General features: G+C 41.9%; 1 protein-coding gene across 1 annotated transcript; it reads left to right on the top strand.

Moving 5' to 3' along the window:
* Nucleotides 1-5,542: 5,542 nt before the first annotated feature.
* On the top strand, nt 5,543-19,847 carry CD40LG (CD40 ligand). Its single transcript, XM_054996765.1, has 5 exons — nt 5,543-5,698; nt 9,292-9,438; nt 13,924-13,961; nt 15,974-16,035; nt 18,305-19,847. The coding sequence occupies exons 1-5, from the start codon at nt 5,543-5,545 to the stop codon at nt 18,685-18,687; spliced, it is 786 nt and encodes a 261-aa protein (XP_054852740.1). The 3' UTR covers nt 18,688-19,847.
* Nucleotides 19,848-19,858: the final 11 nt, after the last annotated feature.

The raw sequence follows: 19,858 nt of genomic DNA, 5'->3' as shown, positions 1-19,858 counted from the left end.
CATGCCTTAAATAGGTCAGCAAGCATCCAAGTCACCAGTTTTCTACTAGGGTAAATTTGGGGTTAATTCACAAGCCAAAGTGACCTTAAAAGTGAGTGGAATTCCAGATTATGTGGACCTCTGTGTGTAGAGATTGTGTAGAGCTTTTGATTGTGGTGGCGGTATATCCTAAAGACAGAGGGCAGGGTCTGTGGCTCAGTGGTGGAGGATAAGGTTTGCATGAAGAAAGTCACAGTCTTGATTTCTGGCATCTCCAATTTAAAAGGATATCTGAAGGGTACAGGGCTCCCCACATTTGATACGGAGCAATTATTTTTGGCTGACTCCATTAAGAGATTGGGAATGTTTGACAGATAGGTTAAGGTAGTGGCTAACAGTGGCCGTTTCCAGGGCCGTTTCCAGATGGCTTACCTGCCTCCGGAAAGTTGCGCCATCTTGCGGGGAAAACGCGAAATATCGCATTTTCTCACACGAAGTCACGCAAAACTCGCGCGAGAAAACGCGATATTTCGTGTTTTTCCCGCAAGATGGCGCAACGTTCTGGAGGCAGGTAAGCCATCTGGAAACGGCCAGAGTCTTCTACTATCTGCATTTGGTGCAGAAATTGGCCCGTTATCTTTATTTGACCAGTCTGGCCGTATCCACACTACAGTAACCTCAAAGTTGGGTTACTATAATGTATGTTACACAGGTCTGCTCTTGAAGATCTGTAAATGTCAGCTAGAGCAAAATTGCTGCAGCTTGTTTAATATTTGGAGTTAGCTGCAATTCACATATTATAACAGTGTTAAAGTTACTGCATTGGCTGCCTATTTGTTTCCAGGTCCAATTCAAGATGCCGATTATAATCTATAAAGACCTTCATGGAATAGGACTCACATATCTTCAGGATCAAGCCGCAGTCTACTTAGATCACAACTGCTCACTCCAGAGCTTTTTCAGTGGTGGCTCCTGTGTGGTGGAATAACCTTCCTGCGCAGGTCAGGAGAGCCCCCATATTATTCACATTTCAACAGCAGCACAAGACCAAATTAGGTAGATTGGCCTTCCAGTTAACAACGGCTTTCCAGTTGTCTAAAATGTTCTAATCTGTTATATGTACTTTTTAATGGTGTTCTATTCTGGTGTGTTTTTAAAATCATTGTAACCTGCATTTAGTCATTTTTAAAAGAAAGGCAGGCAAAAAAAGGGTCTTAATAATAATGTCAGGTATAATGTCAGGTAGAAGATGTTAGGAAGGATGCTTTTGGATCCTGGAGCTTGGAAATCAGCTACCAGTCAGAAGAGGCAATTTGGAGCTAGAGGGCCCAATGGTCTGACTCAGTATATGCATATATCTAGTATGTACTGGAGAGTCCATATTATCACATATGAGGTTAGTTGGTGGGAGTGACAGAGCCTTTTTGACTGTGGCCTCCTCCCTTCTGGCCTTCTGCTCTAGTTTAAAGACATTCTTAAAATTTCAGAGTAACTTTGAATTTAGCTGATGATCTGTGTCTTTCTTCTTTTCTAAGGTTTCTTGGAAATGCTGCTTTTATTGCTATTACTTACTTACCTGCGTTTTTTTTAAAAAAATTATTTTACTATTGATCTTCATGTTCTGTAAAAACACAGGATTATAAATGTCCTAAATATATAATTATGCAAGGGTGTACATTTCCAGAACACCGAACAGCTGTGCAAGAATCTACACATTTCTAGTATGTAAAATCTGTTTAAGAATTTACACACATCTTATTTTAAAAATCTAAAGCTGTAGGTTTGACTGAGTTGCTATGATACTTTTTTGAAATCTTTTTTTATAAGCTGGCAGATAACATTTATAAAAATGCGCACCCACACGATGAATGAGAGGCAGCCCTTGATTCAGTGCCTGAAATCTGTGGGTTTTGTACATGCTAAAGTTTGCTGAATTGAGGTAACTGATCCTATCACATAATCCGGTGCTGAGAGCAAACTCTGGGGCCCAGCCGTGGCAGGAACGGATTTAGATGAAACCCTGATTTCGGTTTTTATCAGTTTGGAAAATCATGCACTCTCTTGCTGTCTCTTGTTCTCCCAAACTCATTCATAGTGCTAAGATTCCAGATTCCATCGGCTGATAATGATTACTCCTTCTTTCCAACATGCGTCAATACTCAAGCAGCCGTTTCTTTACTTAGAGGCAGTGCAACTGCCTCTAACTGGCAACTGTTGCCTGGAACTCTCCATGAGCAAGATTGAGCAGGTCTCATCTGCCAAGGATTTAGAGAGCTCTAGGTGTGAAACCTCAACTTCTTTTCTAAAAAATTCTTCAGCTGTGGTTTACCTTTCTGACTTTCTCAACCTTGACTCAGCAGCAGTTGTGGTATCCTGGCAGCGATGGGGTACGTGGACCATTACAGGCCATCAGATCACAGCAGACTTGTAATTAGTCATATACCTACCTGGCTGCCTGCAATGCCTTCTAGGCAACCAAGCAAGCTAAATGGTCCATCTATGAACGTGGCCATAAGAAATTGTTTTATGTATTATGGCCATCGGTCCACTGAACCTATTATGGTCTATTCTTGGGGGCCGATTCACATATTACAAAGTTCACACAAACACTATGAGGACTTTGGATCAGATGTTTGGAGTTCTGTGCCGGGAACTCAATTCCCAGGGGTGCAGGAGCCCAATTCTTGTCAGGACGATGATGTGCAGAGACAAGAACTTTGTTTATACGAAAGCAACCCCCCCAACTAGAAATATAAGGACCAACGACAAAGGTCTCTCTTCTGATAATTTCCAATGCTTCTCCCATTGTTTGTCAACCTTAATCCCACCACAGTCCATCAGCATTTAGTCTGGCCCATTGCCAACATATATATGAAACACCTATTAATAAATAAAAAAGAGGCAGCAATCAGGCACCCCTTTCTCGAGCTTGTATCCAGCTGTAGCTGCCTCCTCCTATTAGCAAGGGAGAAGAGGAAGTAGGCAGGCAGGCAGCCTGCCTGTACCAGGAGTGGGACGCCACTAAAATTATATTTTAATTGATACCTTAGTTAGTTTTAATGAAGCTGTTTTTAGAGCTACCTTTTGTTTTTAAATCCCAGTGTTGTGGATGCTGTCTGAATTCAATTAATGTGTGACTTTTTCCCAGTTCTGTATTAAGTATGTTCTGGATGGCTTCTCCTTTTACACTGTAATGAAGCATGTAATGGCACATTCAGGGTGCTGGGGACTGAGTGCGATCCTACACAGAGTTACTCCAATGGATTTAAACTAGAGCAACTCTGCATAGGATTGCTCTGATGTTTTTAGAAACCAGCCTACCATTGCTACATTTTGCATGGCTAAATAATTAGATATATGAAACATTCAGTCTCTCACAGAAGACTTTTTGATGTAAAATTCCATATGTTGCATTTTTGATACCCTTTATAAACTATAAAATCTGTCTCTTTGTGGCACTAATTTAATCTTTGGAATATTTAATGGAAGAAAGTGTGGTGATTAAAATATCTCAGTCATGAAACTCATGAGGTAACCTTGAACCATGCACTCAGCCTGAATTACTTCAAGAAGTGAAAACAGAGGTGGGGAAGAATGTATGCTGCCTTGAGGTTTTTGGAGGAAGAATTGAATAAAATCTTACAGAAATACCAACCTTGACAAGAAATTCATCTTCAGAGTTGCCACCCTTACTTACAGTCCAGAAGAGCATAAGTTTTCCCTAGTGTTCGGTGTCTAACAGTACCATTCTTGGAAGAGTTACAACTTTCTAAGTCAACTGAGGTCAATGTGATTACAATAGTGTAACTCTGTTTAGGACGGCACTGTAAATTTTTCTTTTGGATCCCTTAGTATAATTTAAATTAAGCAGCACATTGATATTGGCCAACATTTTACCCTAATATTTTGCAAACTTTTTTATATAGGACAAGCAGAACAATATCTAGAAATTAAACTGAGCCTTATAATCTTGATTTCTCACTAATAATTCTGAGTTTTTTTCATTACTGTTATAACTTGAAACCGATCTGTAATGCTTAATCCTTCTTTTAACAAATTAGCTAGACAGAGTGCAAAAGAAAATGGAGACAGTTTGTCTTCTCCCTCCTTTGAAGAATGCTTTTATCAAAAAGCTGAGTATTAATTTGTATTCTCAGTGATGGTCTTGAGCAAAGAAATTCACAGTAGTTACTTTCCACGCAACCCAAAATGACATATCACTTTCTTCAGGAAGGAGTATTTAACTATATTAAAAGTTTTATGAGTCTAAAAAAAAGCCTGCTGTATTTTGATATTACTATTAGCTTTTATTAACTAGTTTTGCAGTTTTCCACATTGTCTTATGGTCTTTAATGCTGAATAAAACTCACCTGGAACTCTGCTGTAGACGCTCCCGAATATTTTTTAATTCATTCAAAGGAAGTGCTTGATATGCGAAGCATGTAACCTGTTTTAAAACATTTCTCTCTTCCTTTCACCACAACAATCCAGTTCCATACAACCTAGTATTGGTTCTGCTCAGTTTTGTACAAAGAATTGAATGCTGTCCATGCCATATAATTATTTTGATTAGAAAGTTGGATGGCCTCACACAGTGAAGGATTTAAAGAACTGTGCAATTTTTTTCTACACGACCAAATGTTGGGCTTTTGTCTTCTGAAACAACAGCCTCTCCCATTGTATGGCAAACTGTTTTTGATTTGAGGGACACCTCAAAAGCAGACTGCCGCATTTCATTCGTCTCTCAAGCATTCTAAAACTCCAGTAGGAGCACTTTGACTCTTAGCTGGACCTGGAGGATCCATTGGGAATGTCACCTACCAATTATTGCATAGGAACAGTGATAATAACTGTTTCATGTAGCAACAATTACTATTCATGTGTAGTGGCACATGGATTTGGAAATGTTTGTATACACCATGCAAATATACACATAAAAAGTTTTGCAGCAAGATGTCAAAAGTTGGCCGATCCACATGCTGTCAGCTGCCATGAGAAAAGATTTTTTTCATGCAGTTGTAATATGCAAATCAATCCCACGTTGCTTAATCTCGTAGCAGTTACCATTCAGATGTAGCAGCATCCTTATTTCTGTTATTTCAAAGAATTAAATGCATCCTTCCCTCATTTTAAAGTCCAGTGGTTGAGCAAAAGATGATGGTGTTTTCCTAGGTACCGGTTACCATGTTCAAAATCAATGTTAGTCACAGATTCTTCCTTTCTTTGAAGCCCAGTGAGGCAAAAATAGTAATTCATGACAGGGAAAAAAAGAGGTGGGCAACAATGTATGAACACACCGGGAGATGAATACACAAGTAACTTTTGACACAGCAGTAGGAAACAACCCGGAAGTGAAGCACCCTAGAGAGTTCAAACAATGACTTTGTTTTTGCTGCAGTTGTGAAGATGACACTGAACAAAACTTCCCACAGTGGAAGGCTCGCTTGTTCCCCAGGAAGTTTGTGGGCAGCACACTGTGAGGTTCTCAGCACCGTCTTGCGCAAGGTAAGAGTAAACTGGTATTCATGCTGTGTGCACCCTGGGCATTGGACGCTACTGACATATGGACCTGAACGAGCCCTATTCCCCGACGACCCCTAGACCTGCTGGGACAACAGCTGCCATGAAAACAGTCCTGTACTTGATCATCTCGTTTGTTATAGCTCATCTGGTTGGGGCTGTACTTTTTGGTTTATATCTTCACATGAAGCTGGACAAGGTAAGACTGGGTGCCATGACTGGGGCCAGTTAGTGAGTAAGAATGGATTTATCTGCTGAGCAATAAAAAGGCTTCACAGACATAAGAAGCTGCCTTATACTGAACTAGACTGTGGGTTTACCTAGCTCAGGCTTGTCTACTCTTGCTGGTTGCTGCTCTTCAGTGTCGGAGGTACAGAAAGGTCTGCCCTAACACCTGCTTCCTGAGATTTTTTGGTAGCTGGCAGTGACAAGCATTGGGACCTCAGTACACAAAGCAGGTGTTCTGCCACCGGGGCACAGTGAAAATATTACACTGGGGACCATTAAGTGTTCCTTCCCAAACCACAGGTACTCCCAGTGATGGTTATTTTAACAGGAATTCTGTTATTCAGGTAACCATCAGGCAGCCTCCAAATAGCACAACTCAGCACTTGCTGGAAAACAAAATTTGAAGAGAAGAACTGTGGATGCTGGAATGAGCATCCAATAATTGCTCAGTTATCCCTTTCTGAATGCTTCACTACAGATAATGTCAAAATGCAAAACTGCTTTTTAAATGAATATTGTGAAGATAAATTGTAGTGTGTGTGTGCGCCAGGGGAGGAGAACAATATCGTGAGTAGCTTTGGGTCCCCAGTGGGGAGAAACATAGGGTAACCATCCAGCAGCCTCCAAATAGCCTCTAAATAAATAAAAATGTAAAGCCCCACCTCACCCCTCTGCACCATGGCCCCATTCCAAATTGGGCCCCTCTATACCTCGTAAATAAGGTTTAAAGGATGCTGGGAGCTCCACACCTGCCATGTCGTCGGCCCCTGAGCAGCAGTCACTCCCGATGACTCTCAGGATTTGTTCAGGGTGTGCAGATAACTACAACTGGCCCCAAGTTTACTGCTGGTTAACTATCACTCCACTGGTTTATACAGTGAGACAGAATTCAAGTTGAGGCTGGGACAATAGTATCATTCTTCAATGTTTTAAAATGTTGTGAGTAACCACTTGGTAGATTCAATGACCCAAACTCATCTTCAATTAAACATGCTTTTTGCAAGTATTTGGAAACTTGCAAACTCCGTTTGACTGGGAAGACTGAGGGCAAAGATCCTTCAGTCCTTAAACTGTCTGTCCCTGGCCAAAGATCCAAATGCTGCTGGTTCCAACCATCCCAGGAACAAGGAAAATGATCAAATTCTTCCATGCCCTAGAATGATTGTTTTTACGCTCTTGCTTTGAATAGCTAGTTAGGTCTTCGACAGAGCTACCATGTTCATAGACTGTGCAATTAATGTACTGTTTCATAGACTGTGCAATTAATGCAAAGAATTTGTTGCCGTGAGATAAAAGAGCCAGTAGCTTGGATTATTTTTAATATACAAATTAACAGAGGAGAGCAGGGCTTTTTTTCAGGGGGAATGCGGGGAACAGAGTTCCAACATCTCTTGAAAATACTCGGCAACAGTGCTTGAAAATAATATGATTTCCAAGAATCCCGTGCGTTTCTTCCTCATTTCCCTCTTGAGAGTTCTGCCACCTCTTTTCCCTGAAAAACCTGGAGGAGAGTATCAGCAGCAGTTCCCCCTTGATAGCTTAAAAGAACCTCCAAGTTCGGAGCCAATATATGAAGGTTAGGGCCATATTAGTTCCCCTCATCTTAAGCATCCTCCTAACCCTTCATACCCTCTTTGTAGGCTTCCTGGAATCATCTGGCTGGATGCTGAACCAGGGATGCTTCTCCATGGTTTCGCACCAGTTTGGCATGAGTTGAACAGGGTTTTTTTTTTTTAAAAATCCATATGCCATCATCCCCTAATTGTTCACTAGCCAAGTCTCCCCCCCCCCTTGCTTTGCTCAGAATTTTTCCAAACCTGGTTCGATACCATCAAAAAACAGTTGCGGGTTGTTGTTCCAAGTTGGTCCTGAGTGCATAAAAACTATACGATATTGAAATAGAGTTATTTACTATTAGAAGTGCCATTTTTTCCTTAGAAAATGGTATGAGCTTAAATTTGTCTGACAGATAATAGGGGGTCTTATCAGTCCTTCCCCTACATTCACCATTAGATCTATGCAGCTCTCTGACTCCTGTACACAGAACATTGCATGCGGTAGGGGAAGGGAGGAATGCAGCAAGAGCTGGAATATATAGACTATATTTCTAGCTAATGAAATAGTTTCCCATAATGCCTAATTATTTGGATGGCTAGATTCAAGAATTTAAGCAGAGGACGTGCAAAAGCTTGTATAATGTGGGGAATTAGTGTTACTGACTTAAAATTCATTTTTAAGAGTATGCTTTTATCAAATTCAAAACCAGTTTTTTTCAAAATTGATAGTCAAATGCTAATTTTAAATTTTTGCCAAATCTGAAATGTGTTACAAAAAAGTAAGTTCTGTACCGAAGGAAGCAGCGGTTCATTCTGTCTTAGGGCCAAAGTACACAGGATGGCGGCGGAGCCTGTGACTGTTACGGAGCAGCCCTAATGGGATTCAGAACCTGCTCGAGATGCAGATGGACTTGTGTTTTCTTCTTGTTTTATTTCAGCTGTGTTTGGTTTGCATAAACTGTTGTTTTTAAAATTATATCCAGTATTTCTTTAAGTGGCTTTGGGTCCCCATTGAGGACAAATGTGGGGTACTCACTTACCTACATCAAACCAATCAAATCATGCCTGCATTTTAAAAGAGAGGGCTGAGGAGAGGGGTAGTATTTCAGAACATGCCTGCAATGCTTGGGAGGGCAAAATCTGGGCAGTCAAAGCCCTCCCTCTCCATGGCTACTTTTAAGAAAACGGAGGACTCAGATCATGGATCTTCTTCCCTCTTACTCTCCAAAAACATATGAGGTCATGTTAGGTCAGGAGCCTGTTTGTGGGGAGTGTGGGCTAAAAATTGAATAAATAAATAAAATAAAATAAAGAATGGGACTAATTACCATTGGCGGATGAGAGTGGTTCAGAGTAGTTAACAGGACCAGAGTCAACAGGGAAAACAATGGACAACTGACCTTCACAAATGTGTGGAAGCAGAAATGATTGCTTATTTAACATACTAAAATCCTCTGATACATATGGAGCTGCCTCGATACTGTGCACTCTGACTTCCAACAGTTCTCTCGGGTCTGGGGCCAAAAAAGTCCATGAAAAGCAAGCACTCTGCTATGAAACAATGGCCGAACTTACTTTACATGATTGTTGTGAGGATAAAACTTGGAGGAATAAGGAGAAAAATATAACAAATTTCGGGAGTCTGAAAATCAATCTGATTGCATTCTAGTATAGTCAAGCTTTCCCCTATGGCAAGCTGGTGTACCGCACAGATTCACTGACTACAGGTGAACACATTTAACCATCCTTAAGTTAACTGATTTAAATGGGGGGTCTCAGCAATTCACATTGCACAATGACTCATCAAGAAACCTAGAAAGTAAATTACTACTTATCACACTTGTTAGTATGAGACAAGGGATGGGTATCAGGGCATCTCCCTTTCCATTGCATGACACATATTTACAGGTTTTCTTTCTAAAAAGTAAACCCTTGTCTTTTTTCACAATCCAATATGATGTGTTACATTTTACACTTTAAACAAAACTTGTTTTCCCTGATTTGTCAGGTGGAAGATGAGATGAATTTACGAGAAGAATTCTTGTTCCTTAGAAGATTACAGAAGTGTCGGAAGTCACAAGACGCTGATACAAGCTTGCTGGATTGTACAGCAATCCTAAACGAGTTCCAGAATCTCCGGGATCTAAAAAGCAAGGTAAGACACCATCTAGGATGGTTCATTTTTGAAAAGGCAACTCGGGGCATTGCACTGCAGACTTTGAGAACATACTGTATTTGGTAGCCATGATCATTTGTGAACTGAACCTCGAGTGTGCTTGCCTTGCCGTGGCTGGTGCTGAGCATCTGCCGAACAGCTTTGCAGCTGTGCCATAGCTGGAGAGTTTCAGTTTAATTTCCTTCTACCTTGCAAGCCCCTGTTGCCTCTATGTACCAGATGAAATAAATTTTCTCTCAGGGTTGTAGGTAATCAATTAAATTACACTGGGGTGGGGGGCATGCTGACTTCCATAAGGGTGTGCAAAAATGCGCTCATGTGTGGAGGAAGCAGTTGCTTGACTATTCTAGAATGCAATCAGATTGATTTTCAGCCTCCCGAGATTTGTTATATTTTTCTCCTTCTTCCTCCCCCCACCCCCCCACAATGCTCATGCAATGCCTAGCTGATGACACCAAACAGTAAGACTTTTAAAAATACAGTTCTGAATTATGGTCACTGATAAATCAAACACTATTTAGTGATAAGATTGGCTACTGAGTGGTGAACAGTGATTATGGGGAAGTAGAGGGAAAGGGGGAACTAGGCCTATGACGGGGCTGTGTAAGAAAGCCCATGCATGAAATATTGCTGATTGCACCGGGCTGCATTGTTTGAATATACTAAAAAGCAACCCAAGAAACAAGCTTCAGTTGCACATGAACGGCCCATTAAAAACGGTCTCTCTGCTTGTGAATGGCAAGCAGAATGTAAGCCAGCCTGGTGGGTGTTTGAGCATTCCTAGAGGCAATAAGCCCTGCAAAATTACATTTGCTCATCGGTGCTCATCTGTGGTTGAGCTGATCTTTGGTCACACTCCAGTATGATGAAAAAGCAGGGCCGTTTCTAGACGGCTTACCTTCTGCCGCTCCATGCCGCAACGTCGCAGCTCGTGCTGGAGAAAACGCGAAATATCGTGCAAAACCCGTGCGAGAAAACGTGATATTTCGTGTTCGCCACAGCACAAACCGCAGCATTGCGGCATGGAGCGGCAGAAGGTAAGCCGTCTGGAAACGGCCCAGGACTGGGTGCAGGCCCAGCTGCGCAGGGGCTGTTTAACCCTGCAGCCTCCTTTTAGTTTTGCTATACAAAACTAACTTCCCAGCTTTGTTATCAACATTTTAAAGGAGAAAAGATGTGTCCTTTAAAAACACCCCCCCCCACACACACACCTGAAAGGCTAACCACAAAGTGGGAAGCCTGGCTTTGAATGATGAAATGAAATAGAAGTTGTAGGGGGTTAAATTCCCTCTCCTTTCCTTGCATGGCCCCCAGGGAAACTGCAATTTGCGTTTTATAGCTCGTAAAAGACACATTTCTGACTGAGACCAAAGATCCAGCTCCTGTAACTGGAGAATATACTAATGTTGAACCTCAACTTTCCTTGCACAAACATGTGCTTGGCCTCTGGCCCACTTCACACTGTGATGCTGCCTTCACGTCCGCTCATTTGTCTATCAGGCTCCGTATTGTCTGTTAAGACCAGTCGTGTTAACTCTGGGGTCTTCTTGGGCACAGAAAAGTCCTCACCACCATTTGCTATTTGAAATCCTTTTTTTAAAAAAACATTTTTTTTAATTTTTTTTTTACAATTTTAACACCCAATACAACAGTAATAACACAAGTACCAGAGTTCCATACAAACTGCTGTACTAGCACAGAGTACATGAAGGATTCGTTTTGTTTTAACATAACAAAACTTATGCAGACGTGCTGTCCACAAGTAGAAACTTCTTCTCCAGTATGTTAGCCATTTTCATTAAAAGTTTAAGGGGTCGAAGGAATATACAGTTCTCGTTTTTGTCCCACAAGAAGTCAACTAGTCCAGGACTGGTAGCCAGTCTTCCCAAAAGGTGGATTGAATATTTATCACATCTGCTTGCTTTAGTCTCTTAAGATATTTTTTTTCCATAAGGAACATGTCCCAGATTTTGCCTTGCCAAAGTTCAATGCTAGGAGCAAGTAGACTTTTCCACATAGAAGCCAAGTCAAGTTTATTATTACAGTCTGCGACCAACACATATAAAACCATTTGCAAATCAGTTTAAAAACAGTCGAGACTGGATACAGGAGAAGAACGATGAATAATATAAGAGTAGAAAAATAAGATCGTCATAAATTAGTTGTGTAAAAGGTTAAAATACATTCAGTCTGCCTTATGTGATTTATGTTGCTTGTAGACCTGGGGACAGAATCTTGCTACTTGATGTGTTGTCTGGTGATTCCGATCAGACAAAAGATAATCAAGTTTGATTTTATTTGAACTTCCAGGGAATCTTTCTACTAATGGACTGATGTTTTCCGCTCTAATTTTACTGTGACTTGGGCAGTTAAAGAAGATGTGCTCCATTGAGTCAATTTCTCTTAGGGACAGGAGCAAAGCCTAAGAGAGTAAAGGGACAGCTTTAAACTTTCCACCACATAGAAGCTATAGTTATCTTGGCTATAGATAATAGTGATGCTATAAGGTCTCTCGAAGCTGAAGGCAAATCTCATTCTGACCAAAGATTCAATAAAACTAATTCGGGCTTTGAAGGAATTTAACCTGGAACTTCTGCATGCAAAGCAGATGCTCTGACAGTGTGAATGCTGTTCAGCCCACCCTGACTTTTGGAGCCTTGATCAAGGTCAACAGACAATCAGATGAGATCTCTCTCTCTCTCTCTCTCTCTCTGTCTCCACCTGCCCCTAACTAAGGAGAGTCTCCAGGACTCTCGCTGTAGCAGGAGACTCCTGTCAGCAACTCCTGAACCTCCTGCTGCTGCTGTTAGGCCGAGGGGGAGGGGAATAAAGAAAAAAAGATGGTGTTGTAGTAATGGCATGACGTCATTTCCAGGCCAGACTCATAAGTGACATCACAGTGCATTGGGATTCAGTGGAAACTATGTGGTAAAACCATGGAGTTTCCGCTAAATCCTAGAGCAGCATGACATCACTTCTGGGTTTGGCCTGGAAATGATATCAGGCAGCAGCGCCCCTTTGGGTCCCTGTCCCAAGCATCCCATTGGGTGCCAGCCACCAGTTGGCAGCCCTAAGCCTCAAGCAAGCTCACCATGCCAGCTCACCAGTCACAGCCTGCTACCTGGCATGCAGAAATGAAGTAGGTGGAACGTTTCCTGATAAAGGGATAGGCAAAGCTTCACCAGCTAGTTTTCTGCACAGCAGCAGCCCAAGCAAGCAAAGAAAAAGCAAAAGCTGTCACCTTGAAACTAGGTTTAGTTGCGGTAAAAAGGAAATGAGCAAAGTTGCAGCCGCTTCGTTTATGCCTTCGTTGTAGACTTTCCATTTATAAAATAGTTTATTTTCCTGCCACAGCATTTTCACCATGCAACGCCAGTAAGGGCAGGAGCCTTTGATGATTTTGAGTTGCAAGCAGAAAGTCTTCCTCAGAAGAGATAACTTTTACGGAGGAAGCATTTTCACAGCCTCAGCAATACACAGTCAGGATACACTTTCAAGATCAGTTGCTGGAGTGAACAAGGCTGGCTCCAGGCTTTGATGGACCCAGGATGTTCTCAAATGTCCCCTCCCTTAATAATGCTGCTCCCTCGTGCATGCACACTGTCACAGATACACTCCTGGTGAAGAAAGTGAAGTGTGACATTATAGCACTTCTTTAAACCCTTACCAGCCTTAAAGAACTGGGGAAACTTTGCTGCCTCCCGAGGGGCTTTTCCTAGCAGGTGCCATTTGCAGGGGTTTCTGTGGTGTTTTCTTATTTCGGCTGAGCATGCATGGGACAAGCATCTCTGATAAGCTGTGAGACCTTTACTGGGCTGTGGGCCCCAGGAGATGCTTAATCATGCTGTCCTTTGACTCACTGACCTTGCGGGTAGGAACCATGTCATTGAACCAATCCAAATGGTGCCTCTTTACAAAGTTTACTAAGGGTAGGAATGGATAATGGGGGCAGGGGGTGGGGGCAGGCAACCTTGCTACTCCAGGAACTTATGCATTGATCCTGTGACAAAACTATGAAGTGGTAGTTTTCCTGAAGAAGTAACATGGAGTAAATGGAACCTCCACAGTGAGAGGCAGTATACCTCTGAATACCAGTTGGTGGGGGACAACATCAGGGGGAGGCTCCATGTCCTGCGTCTCGGTTTGCAAGGGCATCCGGTTGGTGGCAACTGTGGGAAACAGAATGCTGGACTAGATGAACCAGAAGCCCTATGCAGCTAGGCTATTCTTATATTCTACTGCTATCTCACAATTTTGACCCAATTTTCGTCTTTAAACTAGAAGCATGTGAATCATGAAAATATACTTAATATTTGGGGATATGTTCTTCATGAATCAAGAAGGGTTTCCTGTAAAGATGGAACGTTGACTGGCAGTCACTGGGTTATAATGATCAATGCCTGTGCATTGCGTAGATACTAGAGTGCTTTTACTAATACATTTTTTTAAACTGTTTTGTTTCAGGTTCCCCAAGAAATCCCCCCTGCCAAGCAAATAGGTACGTGATCAACATTAAGAAGGCAATTTTCAATTAGGCCAAAAAACCCCTTCCCGACTAAATCCTGCCCAACTCCTCTTTATTACGGCCTCTCTCACCAACAGCTTTTGCCCCAGCATAACCTTCTTGGTGACCAAAGTGTTTGCCCTCCTCCCCTTTTCACCAGCAGAAAAACTGGCTGGGTCCAAACTGATGTCCTGAGAGTTGGGATGCAGGTGAAGCCTTGCAAACTTCAGTCCCCCAATAGGATAAAAAAAAAATTGGGAAAGGCTAAAAAGTAATGAATTGCAAGTTCCAGAAGAACAGAGTGAGATCAGAATGTGTTTCCCAGAAAAAGAACTTGAATTATGTTGGACCACTGGGGCATCTAGTTCAGTGTGGCCTATTCTAGCTGGTGGTGGATCTCTGGGTGTGTGTGTGTGTGTGGTGTGTTTCCTGCTGCGTTTGTGTGAAGATGCTGAGGATTGAAGCTGGGACTACCTGCATACAAAGCAGATGCTCCACCACTGAGCTACAGCATCCCCTGCTGTGCTGTCTCGATGTATTGTAATTGGTGTACCCCAATTGGGCTTTGAAAATCTGGCAAAGCTCTGTAGATGATGCAAAAGCTGGAACTAATTTGAAGACATTTTTAAAGCTGCTGGAGCCTTTACAACCAAACTCTTAATCACGATCTCTGTCACCTCCTATTGAGACACTGGTTCCTGTTCCTCCTCATTGTTCTTCTTATGACTGCCCCAGCCTGTGCCTACCGTCTTAATGCGCACTTAGATGCATCAGTTGTGGATTTTGTGGGGCTAACCTCTGGGAAGCGGTAGGCTAAGCTTATCGGATCACCATTCCGGGTCATGTTCATCAAACAGATTTGCCACCTGGGTCTCCTGCATCTCAGACAAGGTTGTCTGTGAGGAGGGGGAAGAGAGACCTATCTGGGGGAAGGAGCTATGGCTCGATGGCAGACTACATGCTCTGTGTGCAGGAATCCCCGACATCTCCAGTTAAAGGGTAGCAAGCTTGGGGAAAGAGCTTCCTTTGCCTAGAGAGCGGCCTCTAGTCAGTGTCGCTGGTTCTGAGCTATGACTCGATATGAGGCAGCTTTGTACATTTCCATGAATCAGCATACTGCCCCATGGCTTTCTGGAAAAGTCACAGAATCAGTATGCCTTATCTACTGTTAAGAGCTGAAGACTTCTGTCAGTCAGAGGGCAGTGTTTGCCAAACTGAAAACTAAAAATTCCAGGGATGGCTCAGAAGTATCCTGTATGTTTTTAAATTTTAGTTCTAGGTCATCTAATATTGTCTCAGTTTGGTGTAGTCATTAAGAGCGGCAGGGCTCTAATCTGGAGAGCCAGGTTTGATTCCTTATTCCTCTGCTTGAAGCCAGCTGTGTGACCTTTGGTCAGTCACAGCTCTCTCAGAGCTCTCTCAGCCACACCCATCTCACTGTCATGAGGTGACTGTTGTGAGGATAATAATAACACACTTTGTAAACCACTCTGAGTGTGGCACTATTATTAAGATACTGGATCACATTGAGCCAAAATGTACTCTCTCTATTATTTGAAAAGCCAACTGAGAACCATTTTCTTTTCAGGGGAGAAGCCAATAGTACCTACTAACCTTAAAGATTTCAAGAACAGCAATCAGCAAGCATCAGGTATGGATTGCAAGAGTCTGCCATGGGTGTTTTTGTGGAGAGTGTGATTATGAGAGGAAACAACAATACAATCAACATTTTCCTGCTGTATGTGTGTGTTTAAATTAATCTTAGAATTAAACTGAGCACCAAATACAGGAAGAATAGTTAATGCAAGATTTTGGTCCAGTCCTGTCTGCTGTACATCTGCAAGTAGTTATATTCAAGAATCTATTGAGACAATAAGCAACTTGACTTGATGGAAAATAAAAGTGAAATAGTAATGCTATTATGTCATTCAGACTGATTACCTAATTGTAGGTGCTTGGCTGGATTTCAACCAACGTAATCCCTTTGAAACCCACTTTCTTTTCAGGAAGGAAGAAGCCAACAGCATCCATTCACTTTGCAGGTTTCCAGAACAGCTCTCAGAAAGTATCAGGTATGGATTGCAATAGTCTACCATAGATGCTTTTGTGGAGGGGCGTATGAGTATGAAAAAATGTCACAATCAGCGCTTCCTTACTGTATATTCATCAAATACAGGAACAATAGTTAATGCAAGATTTTGGTCCAGTTCTGCCTGCCGTACACTTGCAATTAATTACAGTCAAGAATCCAGTTACCACCATTCTGGAACGATTGAATATGTGCCTTTTTTGAATGTTTATTGGTTGCAGCAGGAGACATTCCGCACTAGAGATGGGCACGAACCAAAAAAAAAAAATGAACCATGAGGTTCGTGGTTCATTGCGTTTCACGAACCATGAAATTTCATGAACCTGCCCTGGTTCATGAACCAGTTCATTTGGTTTGTGAAAACATCACTTCCAGGTCAGCAAATCGTCACTTCCGGGTCAGGAGAAGGTCTGCAGAAAGCCTAACCACTGTTGCTTAGGAAACTGATTGATCAGCTCCAGGCTGTCTGCAGTGACTAACTGAAAAATGAACCAAACAAACTGGCCTAAAGTTTGTGGCGGTTCATCAGAAATGGGCTCTGATGAATTGCTGGTTCGCGAACCATGAACTGGCCCAGTTCATGCCAAACTTTGGTTCATATTTTGGTCCGTGCCCATCTCTATTCCACACACAACGCATAGCCAGACTGTGGGACTCCATGACAAAGGATGTTGTGATGGCATTGAACATGAATAGTGCTTTTTTTTAAAGGACTGGCTAAAATTGTAGAAGGAAGTTTGTATGTGTGACTATTAGTCATAATAGACAGCATTCCTCTTCAGAGGTGGCACACCTCTGATTAACAAGGACTAGCTCCAAATACACCAGTAAAAATAAAAGGAACTGCGTGGCTCCATAAAAGTTAACAAGATTTTTTTAAAAAATTCTAACACAAACTTTCATGGACTAGAATCCATCTGGTCAGGTGCATGTAGTGGGTCCTCAGAATATCATGGGCCATTGTAAATAGGGTTGCAAGCCTCCAAGTGGAGCCTTGAGATTTCCTAGAATTACAACTGATCTCCAGATCACAGCAATCATTCCCTTGGAAAAAATGGCTGCTCTATAGCCTTACAACCCACTGAGGTCCCCCCTTCCCAAATCCTGCCCTCCCTAGATTCCACCTCAAAATCTGCAGCAATTTCCCAACTCAACAGCTGGCAACCCAAATGGTAAATCAGGAGGTACAGAGTAAGACGTAACTGTAATAATAAAAGCTACAGAGAACACCAAAAGCGCATCATCTTTTTATTGGAGTTAATGAAGATGTTAAAGTAATGAGCAAGCTTTCAGATTTCTCAGCACTCTTTATAAGGCTGGATGTTTACCAAGAAAAAAAAAAAAGCATAAGAGAAGGTGTGACAAAGAAGTTTCATGTCATGATGGGAAAGTTCAAATCTGTAGATTGCTCCAGTCCTCACAAAAAGTGTTATGCTGTCTTAATTAATATAATTCCACAGGGGTAGCTGTGTTTGTCCATTGTATCAAAACAAAACAAAAGTCCCGTGGCACCTTAAACAATATTGTTAGACTTTAAAGTGCCACGGGGCTTCTGTTTTGTTTAATTAACATAAGTCATCAGGGTGCAAAAAAGCGCCTGAGCTGCAATGAAATCTGTTGGGATAGAGACACAATGGCCGCTCTCCCGTTGAAAATCTGAACATCAGCAGTAACTTGTATCTATGTATCTCCAACACTAATCAAGTGTCCCTTGTAAGGCAATAAAAGCCCAATGAAGTAGTGCTCTCTAGCAGTTGGAGGACAACCCTGTCCACTCCCCTCAACAAAAGCCAATGTTGCTATTTCGCCGAAGAGACGTATATCATAGACAGCTATTAGATAATGGAAAAAACTCAAAAACTTTTACTAGGGTCCACCCAGAACCATTCATTAGGCTAGATTTTAAACAAATTTATAGTCTGCTCAATACATCCTGTGCTCTGAGGCCAATAGCAATTTACAGACATCTGGACTTCCCATCCTGCCCTGAAACATCTCTAATTCTCACTTTTTGTTGTGATTAACATTCAGGCCTGATGAAGAGTACTAGAGAAGTCAAAAAGTTTGCTCAGTAGTTAGTATATTTTAGTGGGTCCTGGTAAAGCACTCCACAATACAATTCTTTGGCAAATTTTCCTCTAATGGACCAATGCAGCCACTGGTGGTATTGTTTTTCATGTTTAGTTAGATGGATCACTGGCAAAATCTATTTCAAATAAGATAAATGAAAATAAATCTATTCTTTCCAATAGTTCTGCAGTGGACTGAGGCAGTATACGCCCCGAGCGATGACACATTTTCCTACCAAGAGGGAAAGCTAAAAGTTGCCAGAGGAGGGCGATACTATATCTATGCCCAAGTCACCTTTTGCGTGAACTCTGTGTCGTACATGCCGTTCAGTGTGTACATGTATCTGCACCTGCCTTCTGAGACAGACCATCTATTGCTGAAAGGAGTGAGAACCCTTCGCCATTCAGACAAAGTATGTAACCTGCACTCGGTTCATCTTGGAAGAGTTGTTGAGCTCCAGCAGGGGCACACCATCTTCATCAATGTGACAGACTCCTCCAGCGTGAACTATGATCACGGAAACACATACTTTGGCATGTTTGAGCTTTCCGAGAGGAGCCCATGAAGCTTTGCTTTGTTGAACAAAGTGCCTTCCTTTAGTCCCTAATATTTATAACCTCATTCCTCTTCGGTTTTATTGTCCATCGTCCTATTTTATTTTATTTATTAACAAAGGTGTGAAATGTTAATCTTCAGAACGTGAAATGTGATGCTAGGTATCCTTAACCTAACACACAGACAAGCTGGGTGTCCGAACTTTTATATAACAGTGTGCTGGAGGAGCTGGGGCTATGCCCCATCCTAAGCCCTCGTGTGCTGGCACAACGAGTCTTAGGATCACATCCTCTTTTGCTTCCACTATTGGTAGGCCAAAAACCAAAGCACTTACCAGAAAACATAGCATGTACAAAACAAACCCAGATCAATCTCTCCTTTCCAGCTGTACCAATTGACTTTAGAAGCAACCACTGTTTTCCAAGTCAACTAGAAAGAGTTGCTCAGTTTTCTGTTGCAGGACAAGTAAAGCAGTACTAAGTCAGGAAGCAACAAGATTCACCAAGAGAAGACGCATGCATGTTTGTAGCTGATGTAGTCACACATCAGTGTTCATCCAGACATTGTATGGGTGCAGATGAGGATGTGCAACACAATTTGGGGGTCACAACAGGCTACAGCTGAACCATGTTCCACAAGTGACAAATACTTCATAACTGGTGCATGCTTCATAACCGGTCTTTTGCAAACAACCTTCCAGAACATTATTAGCAAGCATGGTTTGAAGCCGAATTTCAATGAAGTAAATGTCATCCTTACTGTGGCAAAGCGTGAGACAGACAAGAGTTCTAAGAAACTTGAAAGTGGTTTGAGTGGAGCTCCATATCATACGTGGGAAAACACAGCTATGTCTTTTGTCCCATCATTATATCTCTGGTCAAACAGGATTCTCAGGTTTTTGAAACAATGTCAAAAAAACTATTTAGCATGGGTGAAAGTGGGACGAGCATACAAGCAGTGAACTTTCTTTCAAACTCTCGGGTGCGTGGTTGGCAGCTTTGACATTTTGAACTGGATATGTTCAATGGTTTCTAATGGATTTTGTATTTGGCTGTTCCATGTAAACTACCATGGGGACTCTCTCAAAAGGCAGGAACAAACAAAAGTGAATTAAGACTCTGGTCATTTTCAAATTGTGCTGCAGAAAATAAAGCAATATATTGTATGTTTCCTTCTTGTCA

Source organism: Eublepharis macularius, chromosome 13, assembly GCF_028583425.1.
Source record: "Eublepharis macularius isolate TG4126 chromosome 13, MPM_Emac_v1.0, whole genome shotgun sequence".
NCBI classification, from domain to species: domain Eukaryota; kingdom Metazoa; phylum Chordata; class Lepidosauria; order Squamata; family Eublepharidae; genus Eublepharis; species Eublepharis macularius.
This window is presented reverse-complemented; position numbering and strand designations above follow the sequence as displayed.